At 55.5% G+C, this 21239-nt stretch overlaps 10 protein-coding genes across 10 annotated transcripts; 5 read left to right on the top strand and 5 right to left on the bottom strand.

The window, feature by feature from the left end:
• Positions 1-286: 286 nt before the first annotated feature.
• On the bottom strand, positions 287-944 carry IE81DRAFT_323695 (hypothetical protein). Its single transcript, XM_025514026.1, has one exon. It carries the CDS (start codon positions 894-896, stop codon positions 588-590), a length of 309 nt encoding a protein of 102 aa, XP_025369373.1. The 5' UTR covers positions 897-944; the 3' UTR covers positions 287-587.
• A 3405-nt stretch (positions 945-4349) lies between these two features.
• Positions 4350-5412, top strand: IE81DRAFT_140345 (hypothetical protein). The gene is made up of 3 exons (XM_025510346.1): positions 4350-4689; positions 4881-5013; positions 5100-5412. Exons 1-3 carry the CDS (start codon positions 4387-4389, stop codon positions 5198-5200), a joined length of 537 nt encoding a protein of 178 aa, XP_025369372.1. The 5' UTR covers positions 4350-4386; the 3' UTR covers positions 5201-5412.
• IE81DRAFT_140200 (hypothetical protein) lies at positions 5272-6000 on the bottom strand. Its single transcript, XM_025510345.1, has one exon. The coding sequence runs from the start codon at positions 5767-5769 to the stop codon at positions 5386-5388; it is 384 nt and encodes a 127-aa protein (XP_025369371.1). The 5' UTR covers positions 5770-6000; the 3' UTR covers positions 5272-5385.
• Positions 6001-6112: 112 nt separating this feature from the next.
• IE81DRAFT_290650 (acid protease) lies at positions 6113-7177 on the top strand (the record flags this gene model as incomplete). Its single annotated transcript, XM_025511862.1, has 2 exons — positions 6113-6201; positions 6283-7177. The coding sequence occupies 2 exons, from the start codon at positions 6113-6115 to the stop codon at positions 7175-7177; spliced, it is 984 nt and encodes a 327-aa protein (XP_025369370.1).
• Positions 7178-7897: 720 nt separating this feature from the next.
• Positions 7898-8378, bottom strand: IE81DRAFT_347623 (DUF1748-domain-containing protein; the record flags this gene model as incomplete). Its single annotated transcript, XM_025516172.1, has 2 exons — positions 7898-8114; positions 8290-8378. 2 exons carry the CDS (start codon positions 8376-8378, stop codon positions 7898-7900), a joined length of 306 nt encoding a protein of 101 aa, XP_025369369.1.
• A 1074-nt stretch (positions 8379-9452) lies between these two features.
• On the top strand, positions 9453-10818 carry IE81DRAFT_330347 (hypothetical protein; the record flags this gene model as incomplete). The annotated part of the gene is made up of 5 exons (XM_025515186.1): positions 9453-9783; positions 9875-10154; positions 10225-10274; positions 10389-10624; positions 10723-10818. 5 exons carry the CDS (start codon positions 9453-9455, stop codon positions 10816-10818), a joined length of 993 nt encoding a protein of 330 aa, XP_025369368.1.
• Positions 10819-11476: 658 nt separating this feature from the next.
• On the bottom strand, positions 11477-13772 carry IE81DRAFT_323692 (putative AGX1-alanine-glyoxylate transaminase). The gene is made up of 5 exons (XM_025514025.1): positions 13093-13772; positions 12954-13021; positions 12685-12878; positions 12124-12606; positions 11477-12041 (listed from the first exon to the last, which is right to left on the bottom strand). Exons 1-5 carry the CDS (start codon positions 13288-13290, stop codon positions 11650-11652), a joined length of 1335 nt encoding a protein of 444 aa, XP_025369367.1. The 5' UTR covers positions 13291-13772; the 3' UTR covers positions 11477-11649.
• A 1884-nt stretch (positions 13773-15656) lies between these two features.
• IE81DRAFT_323691 (hypothetical protein) lies at positions 15657-16062 on the top strand. The gene has a single exon (XM_025514024.1). The coding sequence runs from the start codon at positions 15767-15769 to the stop codon at positions 15962-15964; it is 198 nt and encodes a 65-aa protein (XP_025369366.1). The 5' UTR covers positions 15657-15766; the 3' UTR covers positions 15965-16062.
• Positions 16063-16793: 731 nt separating this feature from the next.
• IE81DRAFT_290615 (hypothetical protein) lies at positions 16794-19378 on the top strand (the record flags this gene model as incomplete). The annotated part of the gene is made up of 3 exons (XM_025511861.1): positions 16794-18495; positions 18573-18856; positions 18932-19378. 3 exons carry the CDS (start codon positions 16794-16796, stop codon positions 19376-19378), a joined length of 2433 nt encoding a protein of 810 aa, XP_025369365.1.
• Positions 19379-19691: 313 nt separating this feature from the next.
• IE81DRAFT_140158 (hypothetical protein) lies at positions 19692-20789 on the bottom strand. The gene is made up of 2 exons (XM_025510344.1): positions 20337-20789; positions 19692-20248 (listed from the first exon to the last, which is right to left on the bottom strand). The coding sequence occupies exons 1-2, from the start codon at positions 20685-20687 to the stop codon at positions 19811-19813; spliced, it is 789 nt and encodes a 262-aa protein (XP_025369364.1). The 5' UTR covers positions 20688-20789; the 3' UTR covers positions 19692-19810.
• Between the last annotated feature and the right edge of the window lie 450 nt (positions 20790-21239).

Raw genomic sequence — 21239 nt, 5'->3', positions numbered from 1 at the left:
ATCGCAGTCATCGATCAGCGCTATCTCCCCGAGCTCTGCCTCAACCGGATCCGAGGCGAACTCTAGCGAATCGCCTGACCTCCGCCAGCAAGGACCGCCCCCGACTAACAGCCAGATCTGGATATATCCTTCACCGCCTGTTCAATCTCTACCGACACACGACATTGCGCACTAATCAACATGCGCTTTGCAGTTGCGGCTTCCATCGCCGCCCTTGGCGTGGCTAGCGTTGCTGGACAAACTCCGGTCACATATACGGTCACGGATGCGACTTGGTGAGTGCTCGAGGTTGCTCAATGAGACGATGGGTTGAAAGTCGCTGGGTGGATTCTCAAGTATCGTGAGGGAGGTACAGCAGCTGGACAGACATCCTTGCTGCTTGCGCTGAGGACAGCAGCGAGGAGTCGTCGCGTCTACTTGAGCGCCACAAGGAGGCTGACTGGTGCATCGTCTTCTCTCCCCAATAGGGTATATCAATACACTGCTGTCGAAGTAGACGGGCAATATACGAGCGAGTGAGTGTCATGGCAGCAAAAGATCGATGGTCCGACACGCCCCCACCTGTCGGTCACATCAGGCAGGCTGTCTCAGAAGGACAGCATTTTGGTGATGCTAGCCCCGCAAGCACGACGTGTCAATGGTTCGACACTTCTACGTGTCCGATCCACACCTTCGTGCTCGCCACAGCAGCCCATGTTCGCACGTGTTGGACGATGTCGACCAGGCAGGTGCCGCTCAACATCTGTGACGACACCTTCGACTGAAGTCGCAACGCTGAATTTGAATTTACGCTCGCCTTCTCCTTCCAGCGCCTTGATCACCAGTTCACCAGTCGCCGGAGGCGCTGGGGCATTGACCACAACTACCGCTGCTGCCTTGACCCCCACCACTCCCATTGTCGCACCAGTCACCACAACGACCCGCCCTGCCGCTGCAACGACGACCAGGCAACCTGGCGTAAGTGATGCTCCCCACAACGACGGCGAGGAGGCCACCGGCTGGAGCGTCGGCAAGATTGTTCACGATGCCTACGAGCTCAAGCACTTGCTGGGAGCCCGCGATGTGAACGACGAGGAGGAAGCGACCGGCGAGTTGCAGAAAAGACAACAGGTACGAGTCGCTCGAGATTGTTTCGCTTCTTTGAAATGTTTCGTTGGTGCTGTTTGTGATGCTGGAGTCTGCTGCACTGTCCTACGCCTTTGCCGTTTGGCCTCGTCGTTTTCGCGCCACATCACTCCTTCCACACCCATTGTTCTTGTTAACAGCGTGGTGTTGAGCGCACATAGCGTCTGGACATCTTTGCGACCGCATTTGCGGCTCAGTCTCCCGGGAGCAATTCTCCCATCAGGCGTGATCGTCCCATCCTCGATCAGCCTGCTTGCCTCTCTCCTGCGTCCTAATCATCGGACTCGCAGGCATGCCTCCGCGCGGTTGCTGCGTTGTCGGATGTAAAGAGGGATTGGATCTCTGCTCTTTCCCCGCATATGCATTCGCATTGCGACATTTCATCGACGGAACGCCTCAAGGGACTCGTCTCCGAGTCTGCAAAGTGGAGAGACCTTCAAGGCTCCTACTCTAAGCCTTCTCCTCTCGCTGTAGCACAGCCCGATCGAATTGCTGACCACGCTTCGCCGTCGGTGCACAATGTCGTCGATCGTGTCACGATGTCTGGCTTGCGATTTCGGTCCCGTCAGCCCCATGAGTGCGCGACGGTGCAGTCGCGCTTTACTTTTAAGCTGACATGTCTACTTGTTCCGATTTGCCTTCAGGGTGCCGCTCTCGGAGGCGGTGGAGGAACACAAGTTCAAGCGACGGGCTTGCAAGTCATCGACGGCTACACACCTCCTGCCCAGACTGCTGTCCAAGCCCCGGACAACGTGCAGGCTGGCAACATTCTTTCTCCTTCCCAAATTCCTGGCTACGGTGACAAGGCGACTGACGGTTCAGGGTCCGACTCTTCCGGGGGTCTCTCTAGCGGTGCTACTGCCCCTGCTCCTGCTCTCGCTATCGGTTGCGCCGTCGCTGCCGCATTCGCTGGAGCTATGATGGTCCTATAGACTGAGCTGCCCCTTTGGGCTCTCTATCGTCGCACGGTCAAGCCGTGGCGCTAGCACGCCTCGCGGCTTCACATCTCTTCTGAACTATTGTCCCCACATCTTGCATCCCGTCATCCTGCTCCCGCTCGTAATGCCCCGCTATCCGCTCCCACCTCGCAGGCCGCTCTGCACGTCTCTCCGGTTCTGTCGATGAAGCTTCAAACCGCTTTCCTCGCGCACTTATGACCGCCTGCAACCTCCCCACAATGGACTTTGTACACGTCGATCGACCACCTACTTCGCATCGCAAGTTTGAATGACATCACGCTCGCATCTACCGAGCGCATTTCGCTTGTTCAACGGAATCGTGCAGGCATGAGATGCTGACCTGCTCTCTGTGCGTGGAGTCTTTGAACCGTGCGTGACCTTCGCGCTTAAATGCTGGGGCGTCGACTGACAGCCACGTGTACACATGGAAAGGGGGAGGGGGCGGGGGCGGCCGGCCCAACTCATCCTTCTGGCTCGACCCTCGCACAAATCGTCATATCATTTCTTGGAGATCGATGAGTGTATGCTATAGGTCCTTCTAAAAGGTGCGAACAAAAGATGCAAGAAGACTCTCGGGGTGTTTCTGGGCGACGAAGACCGCATCGTCGAACTTCGTTTGACTTGTCTGCTCATCGCTCGGAAATCATCAGCCAGTCATTGCCGTCACTACACTCAGATTCGCGGTTGCCACATTCACATTGTGATATTGTTCTCATTCAAAATTGTGATTGCAAAGTTGAGGGCGTCAACTCTGCTCTATAGAACTGTTTTAGAAGAGTCACGAGTATGGTCCATGTCCGTGTTCATTAGTGTGAGCTCATCAATGAGACTTGCCGACTCCGATCGACAGCTCACTTGCTGCATGACATGGGGCTTCGCAATGTCAGCCGGCTACACTCATGACTCGCACAGACTCGCTGGGGGTTGCCTACGTACGTGCAGCGCTATCAAGTACGCGGCCAGGTGAGCCACGAGTCAAGAGTCTGAGTCCCGAGTCGTGAGTATTTTGATGTCGAACGTACTCACTCGATCGTGAGGCCCTTTGACCGCGTTCTGCCTTGTTTGCTGCCGGAAATAGCAAAAGCTAGCACGACCGCAGCGCACGGCGCTTGTGTGACGCTGCGGGCCGTTGGAATTGGGATCTCTCTCCTTGCGAGCACGCGCTAGAGGGGCATCGTCGGTCGCTCGGTCACCAGGGGCACAAACGCAGCGCCCACGCTGCGCAGGACCCGCACAGATGCTGTAGACACATATATATGCACCTTGAATGCCGCAAATGCATGCATGATGCTGTAGAAATTAAGATGCGTGTAGAGATGAACGCGCCGCGCGAGCGCAGGGCGATTCTCCAACTACGTACCAAAAACACCACACGCGGGGAACGCGCGCTGGCACCGTAAATGCTCATTTGTCGCAACAACATGCAACGCATTCTCGATTCTCGATTCATGAGACCGATTTAGACAATTTCGCTGGATTGATGAGTTCATCGCGATGCAAAAAGTCAGAGGAGTGTTGGATTCACCGGTCGAGCACATCGTATGGCCCATGCAAGCAGCTTCATATCGATCGAAGTGACGCAGCCATGACCCTGTTCTGATCCGATCGGCCCCGCCTTGATGTCATCCGTGTACGTCAATCAAAAATTGAATGGAGAAGGCCGGCACGGACTGTGATCACCCATGCCTCACACAGCTGTGAATTTGCAAAGCCAATAAGAGTGGATGCCCGCGAATAGACCAGCAGCGCATTCTTGATTCCCATTTGCATGTGATTGCGATCTCGACTGTGGTTCGTGACTTCAGACTGTTGCATGGCCGGAGCAATCCTTCGGAAATAAAGCGCGTCAGAAGGTTCATAGCAAATAAGGAGCATGAGTGAACCGTTCATCCAGTCACATCAGTCACGAGTTGATCAGCGCTTGACACAAAGCGCTCTTCTGATGTTGCTCTTCCGCTATCATCAGCAAGGAGCTCATTCTTACGCGATCGGACCTCCGTGGGCTACTCTGCCGCTTTCAAACCTCATAAATGACATCGAGTGGGCGGGTCGCGACTCGCGAGTATACTTAGGCAGATAATGACAACCTTCCCCATGCTGCTTGGTGATTGTGATTCAATTGCTGACTTAGGAGACGAGCGCTAATCTGAATGAGGCGTGCGTTGTTTCTAGCGTGGCGCGCCGCGGAGGTCTAAAGTGCGGAGTCAAACATATATATTAGAGAGCATCAGGTTCCATCGCATCGCGTTCGTGACACCATAACAGGAGAGATCGCCGCTGAAGCTTTTGGTCCATATACTGTATGTATGCACGCGCCGCTCAATTCGTGACTCCTTTGGGCGACCTCTTTGGATGGACGCCGCTTGGCTGTCTTTGCATGCATGGCCTTCAACCCAACGGCGTGGACCAGGAAGCAGAAACAGCAGCATCGAGGGGTTGGCGCGGCGTGGCATGCACGGCTTTGCTGCGAGCTGCACGCTTGGAGACGCTAGCGTCGGATTGCGAGTTCTTGCATGATCCACATGCCTCCCGCCTGGACTTGAACAATTTTGATCGCCGTGCTGCCCACACGCAGCCAGGATTGCGGCGGGCCTTGCTTCCAAATGTGGGTCTGACGCCTCTTGAGCTGCTGCTTCTGGCCGGGCTTGAACTTCACGAATTGCAGCCGCGGCCAAGTTGCGCTTCCGAGGCAGACGCGGTCAGCCAGCACAGGCAGGCAGCGAGCGCGGTGACCTCAGCAGCGCAGATGACCATGCAGGCTGAGCGCCCTTCCGACGATCCTTTTGATTCCTTCAGATTGCCGCGAATGGATCCACCGTTCAGCATGCGCACACATATGCACCAGGCATTGTCACAATGCACACCCGCAATGTGCCGCAATGTGGTCAGACCGCTCGCGGTTGTGCTTCCGCGAGGAGAGACGTCAGCTGTGAGTGACCCGGATGAGCTTCATCAGAGACAAAGTGGGTGGTCGTGTCTCACATTTGGATCCATCATCCCCGACCCGACCAACAGCAAATCGGCCGACTCATCTCACAGTCTGTCGAAGCTTGCACGACCACTCCAACCCTAATTTCTACACCCCTCACTTAGGATTTGACCACCAGCACCACTGATAGAGGTTCAGGTTCGACTCTCGAAGCCTTCACCGCATCCACCACACTCGTTCTTTCGTCCGAAGTTTACAAACGGGCTTGTCTGGCTTCGTTCTCGCATTCACTCTCGAGGCCTTGCCACAGTCGTCAGCGAGTCTGTAGTCTGCTCACGCCCATCACAATCGATCGTCCTTAACTGCGCGCATTCACTCATTCATACTGTTCAGTCTCCGTCTCACACTCTGATCTATCGGCATTTCAATCTTCAAGCCCTGTATCAGCACTTCCAAATCCTGGCATCTACTGTCCAGCCTTTTGCATTCTACGTCCCTGCTCTGCAACTCTCGTACGCTTTTGCCCCCCATATCTCGTCGATTGGTCAAGATCGCAATCAGCCATTTCAACATTCGCTGCATTCTTTCCCACTTCACAGCATCCAACACCATGCAGCTGACGACAGTCTCTTCTGCTCTCGTGGCGTTCGCCCTTTGCGCCATCTCGGCCTCCCAACCAGCTGAGGCCTCGCCAGAGAAGCGCGCCATCACTATGCCCATGCACCGCCGAGCAGCAGCCAACAGCCGCGGCATCATGACAAACTCCGATGGATCGGTGGACCGTCGAGCGCTCGCCCTCGAAATGGCCCACGTTCAACGTCGGTACGGTAGCGACGTCGAGGATGAAAAGAGCGAGCCATCTTCGCGCGAGAAGAGGTGGGTCAACATTCCCAAGCTCATCACCGAGGGCATCGCAGACATGTGGGAGGACGTGCTGGACTCCAACCACGGTGTGGCTCACGTCGCGTCCCAAGAGACCGAGACTGGCACCACCGGCAACCGTGTTTCCGGCACCGCTTCCAAAAAGTCTTCTCACCGCGTGCTCAAGACTTCCAACGGTCCTCAACGCAAAGCGCAGCTGCCCATGCGCGACATCTTGATGAGCTCGAACAGGGAGCTGGAATTCTTGGTCGAGGCAAAAATAGGCACGCCCGCTCAATCCTTCTGGCTGGACCCAGACTCTGGCAGGTGAGTAGCGCATATATGCGCACCGTTTACAATGTCGGTGACGGTGCTGACAGTGCCACGCACCCGGCTTTACCTCCTCAGTTCTGACTCTTGGGTCAAGGGAAAGAATTGCAACGGTGCAAATTGCGGCAACGCCTCTCGCGCGAGGTATTTGCGTAGCAAGAGCTCGACCGGCATCAAGACCCCAGGCGACAAAACATTCACCTTGCAGTACGGCATCGGAGATGTCGAAGGTGCTTTAATCCGTGACACATTTGCCCTTGGTGACATAAACATTGCCAACTTTACAATCGGTGCGGCCACGAAACTCTCCAAAGACTTCAAGACGGACAAGGCAGACGGTATCCTCGGTCTGGGCTTCCGCGAACTCGCGTCTGCCCACCAGAAACCGTTTGTGGACCGTGTGGCCGAGGGCAACAACTTGCCCCAGCCGGTCATGTCATTTGCGTTTGGACGTCACTTGTCCGGCACCGACGCGAAGAGCGAGATGCTCATCGGTGATGTCAACAAAAGCCTCTTCAAGGGCGACTTGTCATACTACGATGTTCAGCAATCGGGCTACTGGGAGTTCAAATTTGACTCTTTCGCCTCCGGGACTGCCAAGGGCGTCCAAAAGGGAGCTGGAATCGTGGATACGGGAACGAGCTTGATCGCAATGCCTTCTCAGCAAGCCAAAGCCTTCTGGGCCGACGTCAAGGGCTCCAAGTATGACTCTGCCAGCGGCACCTACACCTTTCCTTGCGATGCAAAGGTAGATGCTACACTCTCCTTGCCAAATGGCAAAAAATTCTCGTTGAACGAGCAGGACCTCAACATCGGCACGGACGGAGCTGGATCTAAACGCTGCGTCGGTGCTGTGCTCAGCAGCTCTACACCCGGTCAGACCATCTTTGGCCTCGCTGCGCTCAAGAGCGTGTACACCGTGCTGGACTTTGGCGAGAAGCCACGCATCGGCTTTGCCCCCATCAACTTCTAATCGTCACACATCGACTGTGCACACTGCACACTTCGAGACTTCTGCCAAGCTACGTTGGGCGGACAGCCTCGACACATTGTACATACCTCTTGAGTGACCTTGCTCAACTCGACTCTCCGCTCCTGCTGCTCCGATTATGCATCGAACGCTGCGCGTTCAGAAGCAACTTGATTGCGAGCGCACAGCCCCTGTGTTCCCAACCGGACCTTACATCTTTCCCTTCCAGTACATACACATTGCAATCCATTCAAAGTCTTCACTTGCTCCCTCTCCGTTCAACGTGCCGTGATGCTTCATGAGTGCATGTGTTCTCGCGCGCGTGCATGTCAGTCGGACGACCTGGCCCCTCCCTTCAGACGCGATGGCGACGCAAGCGATTCGCTGTGCGATTCGCAGTAGGTACTCAGCGCAGGAAATGAGATTGGAGGAAAGTAATGCTGTACACGGCTTGACACGCGGATTCTGAAGTCGCAAGTGCGCAAAAGCGACCAAAAGCGCTCGCGAAGGATACACTTGACTGGTCCTGTAGAGCGGCCATGTGGGTTCGAACACGTCGGTATATGGTTAAGTGGTGATGGTAAGGGCCAACGCCCGGAACCGTCGAGGCTATTCATCCCTCCTCCAGAGCCGTCTTTGTTCCCGACCCCTGACTCGTTGACCTGTTGGAGTGGCGCACCACTTCCTGCGCTGCTTCTTCGCTCCTCTTCAAAGGGGAAAATTTTAGTTGAACCAGCCCCTCTGCTCTCCTTCCTTCTTGGCAGCTTTCAAAGCTTGCTTGGCTATGCTCGTCGCCGCATCGGCTGTAGGATCCGTCTTCACAAAGAAGGAAGATGCATGCGCAAAGCCCACGGTGCTGTCGAATAGGAACTCTCCGCTGCCGAGGTACCAGGTGGTGATGGATCTTGCGGTCTCGTTTGGAATTCGAGCCACGTCCGGACTGTCACGAGTCATTGTACAGCGCCGTTAGGATTCGAATGCGAGTGACGAGAATCGAAAGGGCAGGGGAAAGGGAGGAGTTTTGTGCGGTTTTAATGAAGCAGATACTTGATCGATGCGGTTCACACCTGCTTCATCCGTCCTCCAGGCATCAACGAATCAAGCCAAGCACTCACGTCCAGCCGCTCTGTCTCTTTACACCCGCCAAGGCTGTCGCTAGCAACGCCGCATCGACTGCGTAATGTGCAACTCGTCCAAGCACCATCTCGAGTGATTCGACTTGGTCCAATAGGGACGACGAGAAGGAGCGCGTCAAGTAGATCGTAGTGCGTGATGGTTGGCTGGATCAGAGATGCGCAAGCTAGACAGGTCGTCGCGCGATCGGAGAGTCGCTCGCGCTGCTGCTGCTGCTGTGAGTCTGATCGGGAAGTTGATGAGGTTGCTGCGGTTGGGTGCTATGGACACTAGGCGATACGAAGCGAGCACGTGAGTTTGGTGATCAACGTGGATGGTAGATTGGGAGGAGAGAGGGTGTGCGGGCGCTTGTGGGCGGTTACGGGATGGCGGGACTGGCGGGATGGTGATGGACGAGCCGGTTCAGGTCACGATGGAATCGAGCGCGTGTGTTTCTTTGTGCCGATGGCGTTGCGTGTATGCTGTTTGCTGTGCAATTCACGCCCGAGTCGACGCGCGGTTGTGACCACCATGCAGTCACAGTCAAGATGTGCTGCGTGCGTAGCGATGAACCGATCAGGCAGTCGGCAGTCAGTCACAGTCACGATGAGTCAAGAGTGGTGAGTCTTGGTACCTACAGACGTGCAGGCGCGGGTGCAAGCAAGCTCGGCACGAGGGGACGGCGATCGATCCTGAATCGATGAGCAGCACACACACCTGCCTCGCGATCACGCACGCGCCCTTTTCCGCCAATCGCGAATCGCCATGATATGGCAGTCACGAGTCACGAGTCTGAGCAGGAATCACGTATGGTGAATCGCACTTTGACTGACGAATGGCAAGATGCGTGCGCATGCAGGCATTCACATTCAAGATTCAGATTCGTGATGATTGATGCATGGCCACGCCAACAGGTCAATCAGCCAGAATGTGAATGCTCATCCGTCATAGGCTCGAGGTTTGATCGTCGATCGAATCTGCATCCAATCCATGACATCAAAAAGGACAGAAGAGCAACGCGCGCACCATAAAGACCGGACAGGCATCCTGGCTCCCCAACCTCGTTCACGACATTCGCAATCCAACCAGGCAAGGAGCCAATCGCAGTCTGCTCGACGTATACATCCAGCTTGCTTCAAGCGCAGAGGGTACACTACCAGTGATAATGTCATCATCCTCCTTCAAAGTAAAGCTAAAGCGACCTTCTCAGAGCGCCGGCTCGAGCGCAGCTCCAAATTCGGCCAAAACCTCCAGCGGCAGCGGCGTTTCTCGCGCTTATACGGAATCCGCATCTTCATCGCCTCTGGGTCCTCAAGCCGGTGGAAGCACCACCCCTAGGAATGTTGCCAAGAGGGCAGCGGAAGGGATAATCGACGCAATGGGAGCGGGCGAGGAGGAGGGAGAGGGAGAAGGCGGTCTAGAGGACGAGGAGGAGGAGGAGGAAGATGATGATGAAGAGGAAGAGGAAGACGAGGAGAGGGATGAGCTTGAAGGAGGTGAGCGAGCGTCATGGTCTTGGCCACATTTGCATTTCCGACGAGCTCGAATGCTAATCTCGATCGTCTTGCCCGCTGGCTCATACGGCAGACTCTGATGATGCTGCACCCGATCAGGTGCAGCTGTCCATTGGCGAAGGGGCAGTCCGTGGTAGCTCATCGACGCGTGGAGGGCGGGGCAAAGGCAAAGGTGGGAGCAAAGGAGGCAGCAGCAGCAGCGCCCTCCATCCCCTAGCCAAGGCCAAGATCAAGAAAGCGTCGGCGCTGAGCGTGGAAGAGATCGATAGCATGCCACCTGCAAAGAGGCGAAAGAGTCACAAAGCCAGAGGAGCACCGGGACCTGGTCGAGGGTGGAGGAAGGGTCTCAAAATGTGAGCGACGGCTGCCTTCCACTGGAAGGAAGGCACAGGGCGGCTGCTGACTTCTCTCGCTCCTCCACAGGGGGCAGAAACCAGTATACACTGGGCCAGATGGTTTGGCAGCAGCCGAAGGTGAGTGAGCTGTATCTCGCAAATGAATGGCGCAAGGATTTGTCCAAATGCCCTGGCGCTACGCAAATGCTCGTGACTGATGGCGGCCGATCTCACGCTCCTGCTGGGCAACAGCAACGCCTTCGAGCTTTGCGGGAAGTCCGAGCGCCGAGTCACGACTGGCTTCGCCAGCTGTCAGCTTGAAAGAGGAGAAGAAGCCAACAAGCACAAAGATCGCCGCCGCTTCTCCAAGCACCAAGATGTCTGCGCCAGGAGCAGGGCCAATCAAGGCGAACGTCGCTTCAACAGGCGCAGCTTCGAGTGCACAGGACGCCAAGAATTCTTCGAATGTGCCTCGAGGCACGTCTGGCGTACGATATCCGCCCCTACCCGCGGCCAAGAGCGGACCCACCATCTTGCCCTTGGCTCGCATACCTATCGGATTCGCCAACCCTGCTTCATTGGACAGAACAGCTCAAAAAGTGCCCAGGAAATGGATCAAGAAGCCGAGACAGATCCTGTCCCTTGGCGGTCGAGTATGGACAGCGCCCACTTGGATATCTGACGTTCCTCCCAAACTTGCTCCGCCGAATGCAGAAGGTGCAGCGGCCTCATCCGGTAGCGGCGGGATCGGGAGCGGCAGCGCAAAGAAAGACAAGGAAGGAGACAAAGAAGGGGGCAAGTCCAGACCTTCTAGTCCTGCTGCTGCTCGAATCATCAACAAGACGGCACCCGCCACTTCGAGCCCTCTCGCTTCTCGAAAGTCTCAAGTACAAGCGCAGCAGCAGCAGTCTTCAGAAGATCGGGATGGTCCCGACGCAGATAAGGCACAAGTTCCTGGGTCTCCTCCACGAGGCGCATCGAGCGGTGGCCCAACCTCGCCCAAGAATCCAAAACTCTCCGCTACCAAAGCCAAGTCGAGCTTGTTGGCGCCCCCTACGCCTGCAACGAAATCGGCAACCAAAGCGGACACGAGCACGCCTTCCGGCACCACTTCTCCGATTGCGGCGCTCGATTGGAGAGGCTCCAGCCCGGCTTTCAGGGCCGGTGCACGCCACTGAACTCCATGCCGAGCTGCTCTCTTACAAGCAACTCTCCTCCCCATTGTGCTTTAGGTTTTTCGGTTGCCATAACGCTCTTGTGCTTTGTGTACTGTTCACAAAATGCCCCGTCAGTCTTGCAACTTTTTGAGAAATCATTTTGTCACCTACGGCGGGCTGCACACATCATCAATCACCCGCTGGCCAGTCCGGCGTAGCTCGTGCATCACAAATCGATCGGCTCATGCGTTGTGATGGGCAGGATTCCAATGTAATCGCAATTTTGCCGCACTTCAAGTGTCTTCCACCAAAGAGCCCATCCCTGTGTATCAATTCTACATCCGTGCCAGCGAGCATCAGTTGCCCTTGTACCCAGCCTCTGACAAAGATTCCTTCAGACTTTTGAGCAGGTGGTCGATGTCGCCTCTGCTAGGGTCAACAACGGTGACTCCCATGTGTCCAATTCTGAAATAAGTGTCCTTGACCTCTTTGTGCAGCCCGGCGGCAATGACGATGTTCTTGGCCACCATTTTGGGCAAAAGGTCACCAGCCTTGATGCCCTGAGGGTACTTGACTGCAGTCATACCGTTTGCGCCATCCTTGATTCCGTCCGCTACCAGTTGCTCCAGACCCAAGGATTGCACAAAATTCTTGACCTTGGCGGAAGTCGCCTTGTGCGCTGCGAAACGGTCTTCGAGGGATACGGAGCCCTTGGTGATGGCTTGCAGAGAGGCGTTCAAAGCATAGACTGTGGAAACACGTCGGATGCCTTGTCAGCAAAAGAAGGCGGAGTGCATCACGCTGCGTCCCCATCCTCAAGCCTCACTCACTAAGGTTGGTTGGAGGAGTACCAAAGTAGGCACCGGTCCCAGACTCGTATGCCTTCATGACGGGCAGCCACTTTGCCCAGCTGGCAAAGTACGAGTTGGGAGGTGAAGCGCGCTTCTCGAACTTAGCGATGGCCTTTTTGCTGGCAGCCAAGACCATGAGGCCAGGAGGGCAGCCGAGACCCTTTTGACTTGCAGTAAGCACGACATCGATGCCCCAATCTTGCATTCTGATCTCTTCGGATCCGACCGAGCAAACTCCGTCCAAAACCAAGATGCTTTCAGGAGACACTCTCTTGACCAGCTCTCCTAGACCCTTGGCATCGGAAAGGACTCCGGTAGAGGTGTCCACGTGTGTGAAGGTGACCACTGAGTACTTTTTGCTCTTTAGCGCTGCTTCTACGTCGGACAGGGCAGGCTTGGATCCAATGGGCGCTTTCAGTTGAGTTACTTTGGCACCGTACGTCTCGAAGCACTCTGCAAAAGCTGAAGCACCGGCGCAAATCAAGAGTCAGCTTTGCTAAGAGCTTTAGATCCTCATAACGTCATAGTGAGGCGACTCACAATCGCCAAAGTAGCCCGAGTTGAGTACCAAAACATCTTCGCCCGGTTGAGCGACATTGGCAGCGACGTGGTCCCATCCAAGGGTACCGCTGCCAGCAGTGATGACGGGTTGTGATTCGGGCGCAAAGAGAACCTGCCTGAGCATGCGGATGCTGTCGCCTAGGATGGGCACAAAGTCAGGCGAGACGTGCGAGCTGAAGGAACCGCATGTAATCGGGTCAGACAAAGCGCGCAACAAGTACGAGGGGAATCGGAAGAGTCCGACTTACACAGAGGGATGAGCGTTGGCCCAAAGCACATCATCGGAAACCTCAATGGGCCCAGGAATAACGAGGAGCTGGAGTGTAGACGAAGGAGTGACCTGATCAGCCTTGAAGGAGCTAGACCAGCCTGCGTGGGACGACGTACCTTGTGGGGCTCCTGCTTGAACCCTGCGCTTCCTGCTGAAGAAGACATTGTGGCGGATAATCGAGGAGAGGGGGGTGGGCTCGTGACGGGCGAGGAAGGGTTGGAATGTCTAGCGGGAGAAGCAGATAAATGCGATGCGACTTGTAGAGTTCTATGAGTTACTCTAGCTTGACTTGTCAATGCAGTTCGCCAAGACATGACCCTGACAAGATGGAGGATCGTTATCTCGAAGTTTGAAAGGTGATGGTCTGCGAATCGTGCTGTATGCTGTACGTGCTGCACCGTACATGGATCTCTTCAACAGACTTGACTGGCAAGAGACGTGGAGGGGACTGAGCGAGTGTGCGCGCTTCTGCTGGCTTTCCGTAGGTTGAAGGGTTGAGGTGCAACTCGCATGCACACTACACTCTTGACAGCCTGTGGGTGCAGTGCGAAGCTGCACTGTTACGATTTGACCGTGCGGGCAGTGCGCTAGTGTATCCAACCTGGGCTTTGGAGGTGGAGTATTTTGCAGAGTCGCGAGCGAGCTGAGTGTGGACACGCAGAACTGGTGTGCCGTGGTGATGCTGGCCTTTTGAGCTTCGGTAGCGTCGGAGTCCGTTGCAGGTAAGCAAAGCTTCGAATTTGAATCAGAATGCAAGTTGACACAGCATCAGCGCTATATGGAGCAGCTCGATCATTATACGCCTGATGGATCATCGCCTTGGCCGCAATTAACAAAAGGCCGTGTTGACCTTTACCGCGCGCACGCGTGACGCCGGCGCGCTGTTGCGCGCGACTGCACCATCAGCTTCCCCGCTTCTCTGCGTGCGCGAGCATGCATCAGCCAGCTGGCCTCCACTCGTGACTCATCGGCAAGGGCAGCTCCCGGCTCGCAGGGAAAGAGGCACCCAGAGGCTGCATGCCTATCCCACCATGCACTCGTGAGAGTCGTGACTGCTGTTGACTTTGCGGAGCTCTAGCGGATGACCGCGAGCATGCAGCGTGCCGATGCAGGTGCAGCCGTAGGCATAAGCAGCAGACGCCATCAGCATGCAGCAGCCAGGCAGGCTCACAACCGCTGGAGCCGTCAAGGAAGGAGTGGTCTTTCAGCGAGAGCTCTCGCTGTCCATGCAGCAGTAGTGTGAGTGTCTCGATCCACTCTCTGCTTGATCGCTCGATCATTCGTGATTTGGTATTCACCATGCATCCACCATTGTGATTCTTGATTGAAATCGTAATTACTCGTGACTGTACAGTATTGCTCGCTCTCCGCTGCTGCGATGCCAATCTTGAATTGCCAGCATATATGCACTCAACAGCGCGATTCGCCGTGTGTGGCACATGCACGTCTTGCGTCCCGCGCCTCCCGCCATCCACCCTTGCGGGGACACCCGCGCAAGTTGACCAAGGGGACGGCGACTGAACAGACTCACCACTAGCCGTGATCCGCACACTGCGTGCGCATCCCGACTCTGGTTTCCTCCTCTGTGACCTTGTGACTGTACTGGTACAGAGCCTTTCGAGGAAGAGAAGCAGAGGCGTGCAGCAGCTAAGAGTCTGAGTAGCATCGTAGACGTTCCGCTTGTGTGCGTTTTCCGAAGGCTCATTCTTGATTAACGATTCACAAATCAGGAATAACCACCAGTGTGAGTGTGAAGTCTTTCGAACGAGCTTGCGGCCAGTCTTGAGCAGATGCGTACTGTTGACTCCCGACTCACACTCTTGACTCACGACTGTGTGTACTGCTGTAAGCATGCAGCGCCTTGCTGCCCTTCCGGCGCCCGCCCCATGGCCCCATGCATGCATCGAGAAGCTAGTGGTCAGTCAATGTTGGAGTCGTGAGTGTGAGTCCAGCTACTGTTGCTCATGGTTGCGCGCGTGAGTGCCGTGCAGATTCGAGACGATGCGCCCCAGCAGTGTGAGTGAATTGTGAATGGTGAGACGTATGCTACAGTCACGACTGTAGACCTGTAGAGGGTCACACTGCATGGTTACCCTATCTCTCCGCATCTCCGTTGCGCGATAGCTTTGCTTTTGCAGCATGCACAAGCAGCTACAGCAGCCGCCCTTCCCACCTTGCTTCGCACCTACAAACCTTCTTCATCCAATTCACGATTACAATTTCACGGTTCACGTCTTCGCATTTTGTTCGGACGCGCTAGCATCTCATTCTATATACCTCACCATCCTCTCCCCCTCCTTCGAACCTTTATCCTTCGCCGGCAGATACTCGAGAGAGACGCAGAATAAGGCGGGACCTCTTTTGGCGCTCGTGCCTCTCAATCCATCTCGCCCCGCACACTCCAATCGTAGATCGCACGTACCACCAACCTTTCTCAATCAAGCAAGCTGCCAGTGTACTCGCTCGCTGCTTCCGTGCACGCAGAGGCACTTCAGGCTGTCTTGAGCATCAGCATACCGCTCAACTGCAGCGCCACGCTAGTTCTTGTTTGACGTCGGCTTGGACCACGTAGGGAAGCATACCAACGCAGCGCTGCGCCTCGTTTTCCACCACGACGGCGGGCCACGATCCGAGCTGGGAAATTTGTTACCGCTCGCTCCTCCGTCTTGACCTACCCTGGGCAAAATGAGCGACCAGCCGAGCTTCCAATCGACGCCTGTAAGGCCCACCAGGTGAGCGCATGCTTCCCCATCACCCAGATCGGCGACCAGAGTGTAAATCAGGTTTTGAATGGGGTTAGACACGGGTCAGGCCGCAGCGGGATCGGCGACCCCAGCAAACCTGGGCGATCGCATCGTTGCACCCCGGGTCTGCGCTTGCTCTTCCGTTGCCGTGCACTCACAGCCCCTGACCTCCCTTGCAACTCCATCCATTCCCATCTGCCCACACTGTGCGCAAATTGATTCCGCGGCGACGCCGACTCGGTAGACAACCATCGATGGCGACGCCTCCGCATCGTAACCCACATCAGTTCAATGGCAGGGGTGCTCAGCCCAACGGCAACAACAACGAAGGGACGTATCCGCAGGACAGCGCGAACGTGGTGTATGGAAGAGGATATCCAAGCCAAGGCGCAGCTTATCCTGCTGCAGGATCTCCCTCTCCCTTTGCACCTCCTTTACCGCCCATGGCACCCTCACCTCAATACGACGATTCCTTCCGGTCATCACCAGCACCTGCGCCAGGCCCAGCAGTTGACCAATTTGGCGGTTACAACACGTTCGCGGATGCGGGTAGCGCGCGCTACGAACAAGACTTGCGCGAACCAGACCAGTTCAACGGACCTGGATACATCTCTCCTTCGCCAGCAAACATTCAAGGTGCCGGTCTCCGTCACCGCACAGGAGAGAGGTGAGTCTGCAGTCAGATCTACCACAAGACGCTTCCCCTTTTCGCGCTGTCATTGCAGCTTGCAACGTGAATGCGCTCAAGTCGGATCAAACTCCACCCACATGCGACCGTACTTGCGAGATTTGTAACGCTGAAGCTTCATCCCCTGCACAGTGTATCATTTGCGAAGCCAAATCCGCCCTTCATCAGCGGTGGCGGCGGCGGTCGGGTAGTTGGAGATGACGAAAGCATGTACTCTCAATACAACAAAGGTTGGGATGACCAGGCGTCCATGATGGGAGGTGCAAGCTACTACGGAGATCAGCACATGGCGAGTAGCAGCACATCGCACCTGAATTCCAATCATTACACTGGAAATGGATGGGATGCACCTGGCGGGTTTGGCGGCGGCCACGAAGCTATCGAGATGCAAGCTGGTGCGCCCGGCTACCCACCTGACACCTATCACAATGGCGGTCATCCAAATTTTCCCAACCCAGGAGGTTACGGCTTCGGAGCGCAACGGATGCCAGAAGAGCAAAACATTGGTGCTGGTTGGGTCGGTCTTGCAGCGCCGGGCACAGTGCTCGCACAGGCTCAACCCCGGCACACTCATGCAGGCTACAACGAGACTCACGAGCGCATCATGCGGCGTAGGACCGTCAAGAAGCTGGCACTAGAGAATGGAAACTTGGTCATCGAGACGCCTGTTGCGCCAAACATCTGCAAGCAGAACCAGAGCAAAGAGTTCACGCATATGCGCTACACGGCCGCTACGTGCGACCCCGATCAGTTCATCGCTCAGCGCTACGCGCTTCGACCATGGCTGCTGGGCAGAGAGATCGAGCTCTGCATCGTGTTGACCTCGTACAACGAAGATGAGCAACTGCTGGTCAGAACTCTCAACTCTGTGATCAAGAACATAGCCTACCTGACCTCACGGACCAAGTCAAAGACCTGGGGCTTGCAAGGCTGGACCAAAGTCGTGGTGATCTTGGTCGCTGATGGGCGAAAGAAGGCGGACAAGCGCTTCCTGAAGCTTTTACAGCTGATGGGTGTCTACCAGGAAGGAGTGATGGTGGATCACGTCAACGACAAGCCGACCGTTGCCCACATCTTCGAGTTGACTTCGCAAGTAATGGTGTCGGCCAACGGCTCGGTGGAGGTATCCCAGTGTCCTATTCAAGTCATGCTGTGCCTCAAGGAGACCAATGCCAAAAAGCTCAACTCGCACAGATGGTTCTTCAATGCTTTCTGTGCCCAACTCAAACCCAATGTGTGCATCCTGCTCGACGTTGGAACCAAACCAGCAGCAAAGTCCCTTTACCACCTTTGGAAGGCTTTCGACAATCATCCAAAGTGCGGAGGAGCTTGTGGCGAGATCACAGTGGAAACGGGTCGCGGCTGCTGGCAGCTGGTCAACCCGCTCGTCGCGGCACAGAACTTTGAGTACAAAATGTCAAACATCCTAGACAAGCCGCTCGAGTCGGTGTTTGGGTACATTACCGTCTTGCCCGGAGCCTTCTCCGCTTATCGTTACAAGGCGCTGCAGGGGAGACCGTTGGAGGCTTACTTTAAGGGAGAAGCGCTGCATTCGGGTGCTGTGCATGGGGGCTCATTCTTGGGCAACATGTACCTCGCGGAAGATCGCATTCTGTGCTTTGAACTTGTTGCTAAGCGAGGGGAAGGCTGGCTGCTCAAGTACGTCAAGAGCGCTCGGGCCTCTACAGATGTCCCCGACAAGCTTCCAGCGTTTATCGGACAGCGTCGAAGATGGTTGAACGGAAGCCTGTTTGCAGCAATCTACTCTACTTGGCACTTTGGGAGGATGTGGACCAGCGGTCAAGGATTTTTCAGGAAACTCCTCTTGCAGTTCCAGGTCATCTACTCGCTTGTACAGCTCATCTTTGCCTTTACCGGCATTGCCAACTTTTATTTGGCCATCTACTTCTTGTTCTCTTCTGCCACGTCCGACGACAAACACGATCCGTTTGGTGGCCAGGGAGACTCGGTGCTGCAGATTGTCCTCAATGCCCTGATCGCCATCGTGGTGGTCTGCTTGATCCTCAGCTTGGGCAATCGGCCGCAAGGATCTAACCTGGCTTATCATGCTGTCGTCATACTTTTGGGTAAGTCGCGTCGCAGCTATATGTAGAATGCCGCACATCACTGACGAAGGTAGTGTTTCTCGGCCATCTTTCTGCAGCCCTTCTGATGGGGGTCGCGCTGTACACTGCTGGCTTTACCATCTTCATCGCTGCTGACGCTGCGGGACTTACCCACCTCTCGGGCTGGACTGGTGACAATATCCTTCAACTCATCAAGCTTGACTCCTTCAGAGACATTGTGATCTCGCTTGCGAGCACATATGTTCTATGGGTCATCGCCTCCATCATCCACTTTGAGCCTTGGCATCTCGTCACTTCCTTCGTCCAGTACCTGTTCCTGACCCCTTGCTTTGTCATTGTTCTGGCAATCTACTCTATGGCGGTGAGTGCTGCCATCTCACTTGGCGCAAGAACGCTGCAGCAGGACTGATCGTTTGCGTCTCCCACTCGTCTACAGAATACTCACGATTTGTCGTGGGGTAATCGACCTGCAGAACCTGCGAAAGACTTGGGTAAAGCTTCTACCACTGGCGGGAAGGATGGCAAGCCAGGCCAAGTCGAGGTGAAAACGACGACAGCAAACGATGCTGCAGAGCTGTGGCAATCCGCTCAGCGAGAAATGGCAGTACCTCGAGTGGAGGAGAAGGAGCACCGAGCGCCGACACAAAAAGCTGCAGATGAGGCGGCGACGTTCAGGACGAATCTGCTTCTCATCTACATCCTTGTCAACGCCGTCCTGGTTCTCTTCTTTACATCCTCGTACTGGAAACGCTTTGTGGGACGCAAACTGCCGGGGTCTTCTGATCCGTACATGGCTGCACTCTTTTGGTCCACCGCTGGATTGAGCGCTCTGCGCGCGACGGGCTCCGTGCTCTACATCGTCTTCAGGATATTTGGACACTGATGCGCAGCTTCATCAGAGCAGTCATCTTTCATCTTTGTGCTGTTCTTCGGACTGCCGCAACACACTGCTCCATATACTGGCCTTTCTTATTCGAATCTTGACGCGCAAATGCTGGCCAATGCACGTTCGAAACCTTCCACACTCCTTCATCGCATCTTTGACACTCTTTCTGCGTTTTGCGTCATAACTGTACATTCACCCAGCCCGTAATCGCAAGGTCATGGATACTGAAGTCAGAAGCGATGCGAGCTTGCTAGGTGACTTGGGGAGGTAAGGCAGGGAGAGGGATGGGGCTCTACAACGGCGATGCCCTGTACTTAGCGCGTACCACGTCACCTTTGCAAGCGTCATATCTGCTAAGAAGCGACAGCCAAGTGATTTGGACCAACGATTCAAGTAGCTCTGATCAACGATTGGCGATTGTCGTGCGCATCATGTGGGTCGAAGAGCTGAATGGACATCTGCGACTGCATGGTCTTCCATGCCAGACGATCCGACTCCTTTCCTCCGTCTGCGCCTATTGTACACTTTTCTTCGACGCGTCTCTCGACGCTTCTCGAGCCACATTGAAGCTGAGGCCGAGGTGACGTCGCTATGATGGTCGACGGTGGAAAAGGGACGTGTTGCGTGATGGGTGCTAGTATCTGGGCGAGATGCGAGCGCATCTACTTCAGCTGCTCGACATTTTGCAAAGTTGAGCACTCGTGGAGGAAGCTGCTGCAAGATGGATGCTTGCTCGCGTGGAGCTGGACGACGAATGCTGCGCCATTCGATTGAGGGCTTGCGCGAAGGTGTGCAAGTCTCAGGCACGGTGCTGCTGCTCGCGAGCAGATCCTCAGCTGCGCGTCTCGATCTTGCCCGGATCAGAAGCTGCGGAAGCAGAGACAGAAACTTGTCAACACACCCATTCGTGGTGAGTGGAGTAATTGCGCAGTGCAGCACATCCAATACAACCCACCCATTTTTCTGATTCGGATTGCGCAACCTCGTCGTCCTGATCTTTCTCCTCTCCCAGAAGCTTTACGTACGATACGCTTCGTGGACAAATCTTCTCTAGCTGCGCCACGATGTTAGCTTTGCTGTCCATGCTCAACTCGCCTGAAGCACAGTGTGAGTCAAAGTCGAGCACCTTGACTTTGAGCATGAGGGCCAGCACGGCTTCCTCTGCAGTCTGTGTGGGATCCGAGTGCGCCGATAGCGCACTGTTGGATAGTGCGACCACGGACCCGTCATGACGCGTGTTTGCGCTGAGAGGAGCCCTTTTGGGTTGATTGCGAGCCACGCGACGTGGTACAAATTGCAATGACATCTTGAGCGTCTGCGCACACAGTGCACACAGTGCGGGCTGGTCAGTGACCTTGGATGCGTCTTAAGCTGCAGTGGAACCACTTTCGGCTCTGCTGTGTATCTGACTCTTCACATTCTACCAGGACAAGTCGCACAGCGTGCTCGGCTCTCGTCTGGATTCACGGTCGTGTTACTGCCCACGCTGATCTTGAACTTGATGATGCTGGTCACTGACTTGCTCGGGCGATATCCCTCTCGCTGTGGCTTCGAGTGTGTGGTATGTGACCGGCAGCCCAAATTCGAATCTTGAATTTGAATGGTGAATGTAAAGTCAAACCTAAACCCTGGTCTTCAGCTTATTCTGTCCTTGAACTTGGCTGACGGACGGACGTCACGTGCTGTTCGGATGGGCCGCTCTCTCTGTGGTACGCGCCGCGTCTGCCGCGTAAATTGGCGCGTCGCGCGAATTTCGCGCGCCTCGCGACGACCCGAAGTCGCGATGAAGTACGCGGCGGCCCGCGTGCGCCATCGGTGGCTATGCAGTACAGCAGGTGTTGGGAACGCGTGAAGCGGT

Source organism: Ceraceosorus guamensis (genome assembly GCF_003144195.1).
Source record: "Ceraceosorus guamensis strain MCA 4658 unplaced genomic scaffold IE81scaffold_32, whole genome shotgun sequence".
Taxonomy (NCBI): domain Eukaryota; kingdom Fungi; phylum Basidiomycota; class Exobasidiomycetes; order Ceraceosorales; family Ceraceosoraceae; genus Ceraceosorus; species Ceraceosorus guamensis.
This window is presented reverse-complemented; position numbering and strand designations above follow the sequence as displayed.

What these genes read in the sequence shown, in the direction of transcription:
- IE81DRAFT_323695 (XM_025514026.1), bottom strand. Translation starts at nt 896, where the DNA reads ATGGGAGTGGTGGGGGTCAAGGCAGCAGCGGTAGTTGTGGTCAATGCC.
- IE81DRAFT_140345 (XM_025510346.1), top strand. Translation starts at nt 4,387, where the DNA reads ATGTATGCACGCGCCGCTCAATTCGTGACTCCTTTGGGCGACCTCTTT. An exon ending in GGCGGGCCTTGCTTCCAAAT is followed by an intron (nt 4,690 to 4,880) that starts GTGGGTCTGACG and finishes TGATTCCTTCAG; the next exon opens with ATTGCCGCGAATGGATCCAC. An exon ending in CGCGAGGAGAGACGTCAGCT is followed by an intron (nt 5,014 to 5,099) that starts GTGAGTGACCCG and finishes CCCGACCAACAG; the next exon opens with CAAATCGGCCGACTCATCTC.
- IE81DRAFT_140200 (XM_025510345.1), bottom strand. Translation starts at nt 5,769, where the DNA reads ATGATGCCGCGGCTGTTGGCTGCTGCTCGGCGGTGCATGGGCATAGTG.
- IE81DRAFT_323692 (XM_025514025.1), bottom strand. Translation starts at nt 13,290, where the DNA reads ATGTCTTGGCGAACTGCATTGACAAGTCAAGCTAGAGTAACTCATAGA. An exon ending in TCAAGCAGGAGCCCCACAAG is followed by an intron (nt 13,022 to 13,092) that starts GTACGTCGTCCC and finishes TCTACACTCCAG; the next exon opens with CTCCTCGTTATTCCTGGGCC. An exon ending in GCCAACGCTCATCCCTCTGT is followed by an intron (nt 12,879 to 12,953) that starts GTAAGTCGGACT and finishes CGGTTCCTTCAG; the next exon opens with CTCGCACGTCTCGCCTGACT.
- IE81DRAFT_323691 (XM_025514024.1), top strand. Translation starts at nt 15,767, where the DNA reads ATGGGGTTAGACACGGGTCAGGCCGCAGCGGGATCGGCGACCCCAGCA.
- IE81DRAFT_140158 (XM_025510344.1), bottom strand. Translation starts at nt 20,687, where the DNA reads ATGTCATTGCAATTTGTACCACGTCGCGTGGCTCGCAATCAACCCAAA. An exon ending in AATCCGAATCAGAAAAATGG is followed by an intron (nt 20,249 to 20,336) that starts GTGGGTTGTATT and finishes CTGCTTCCGCAG; the next exon opens with CTTCTGATCCGGGCAAGATC.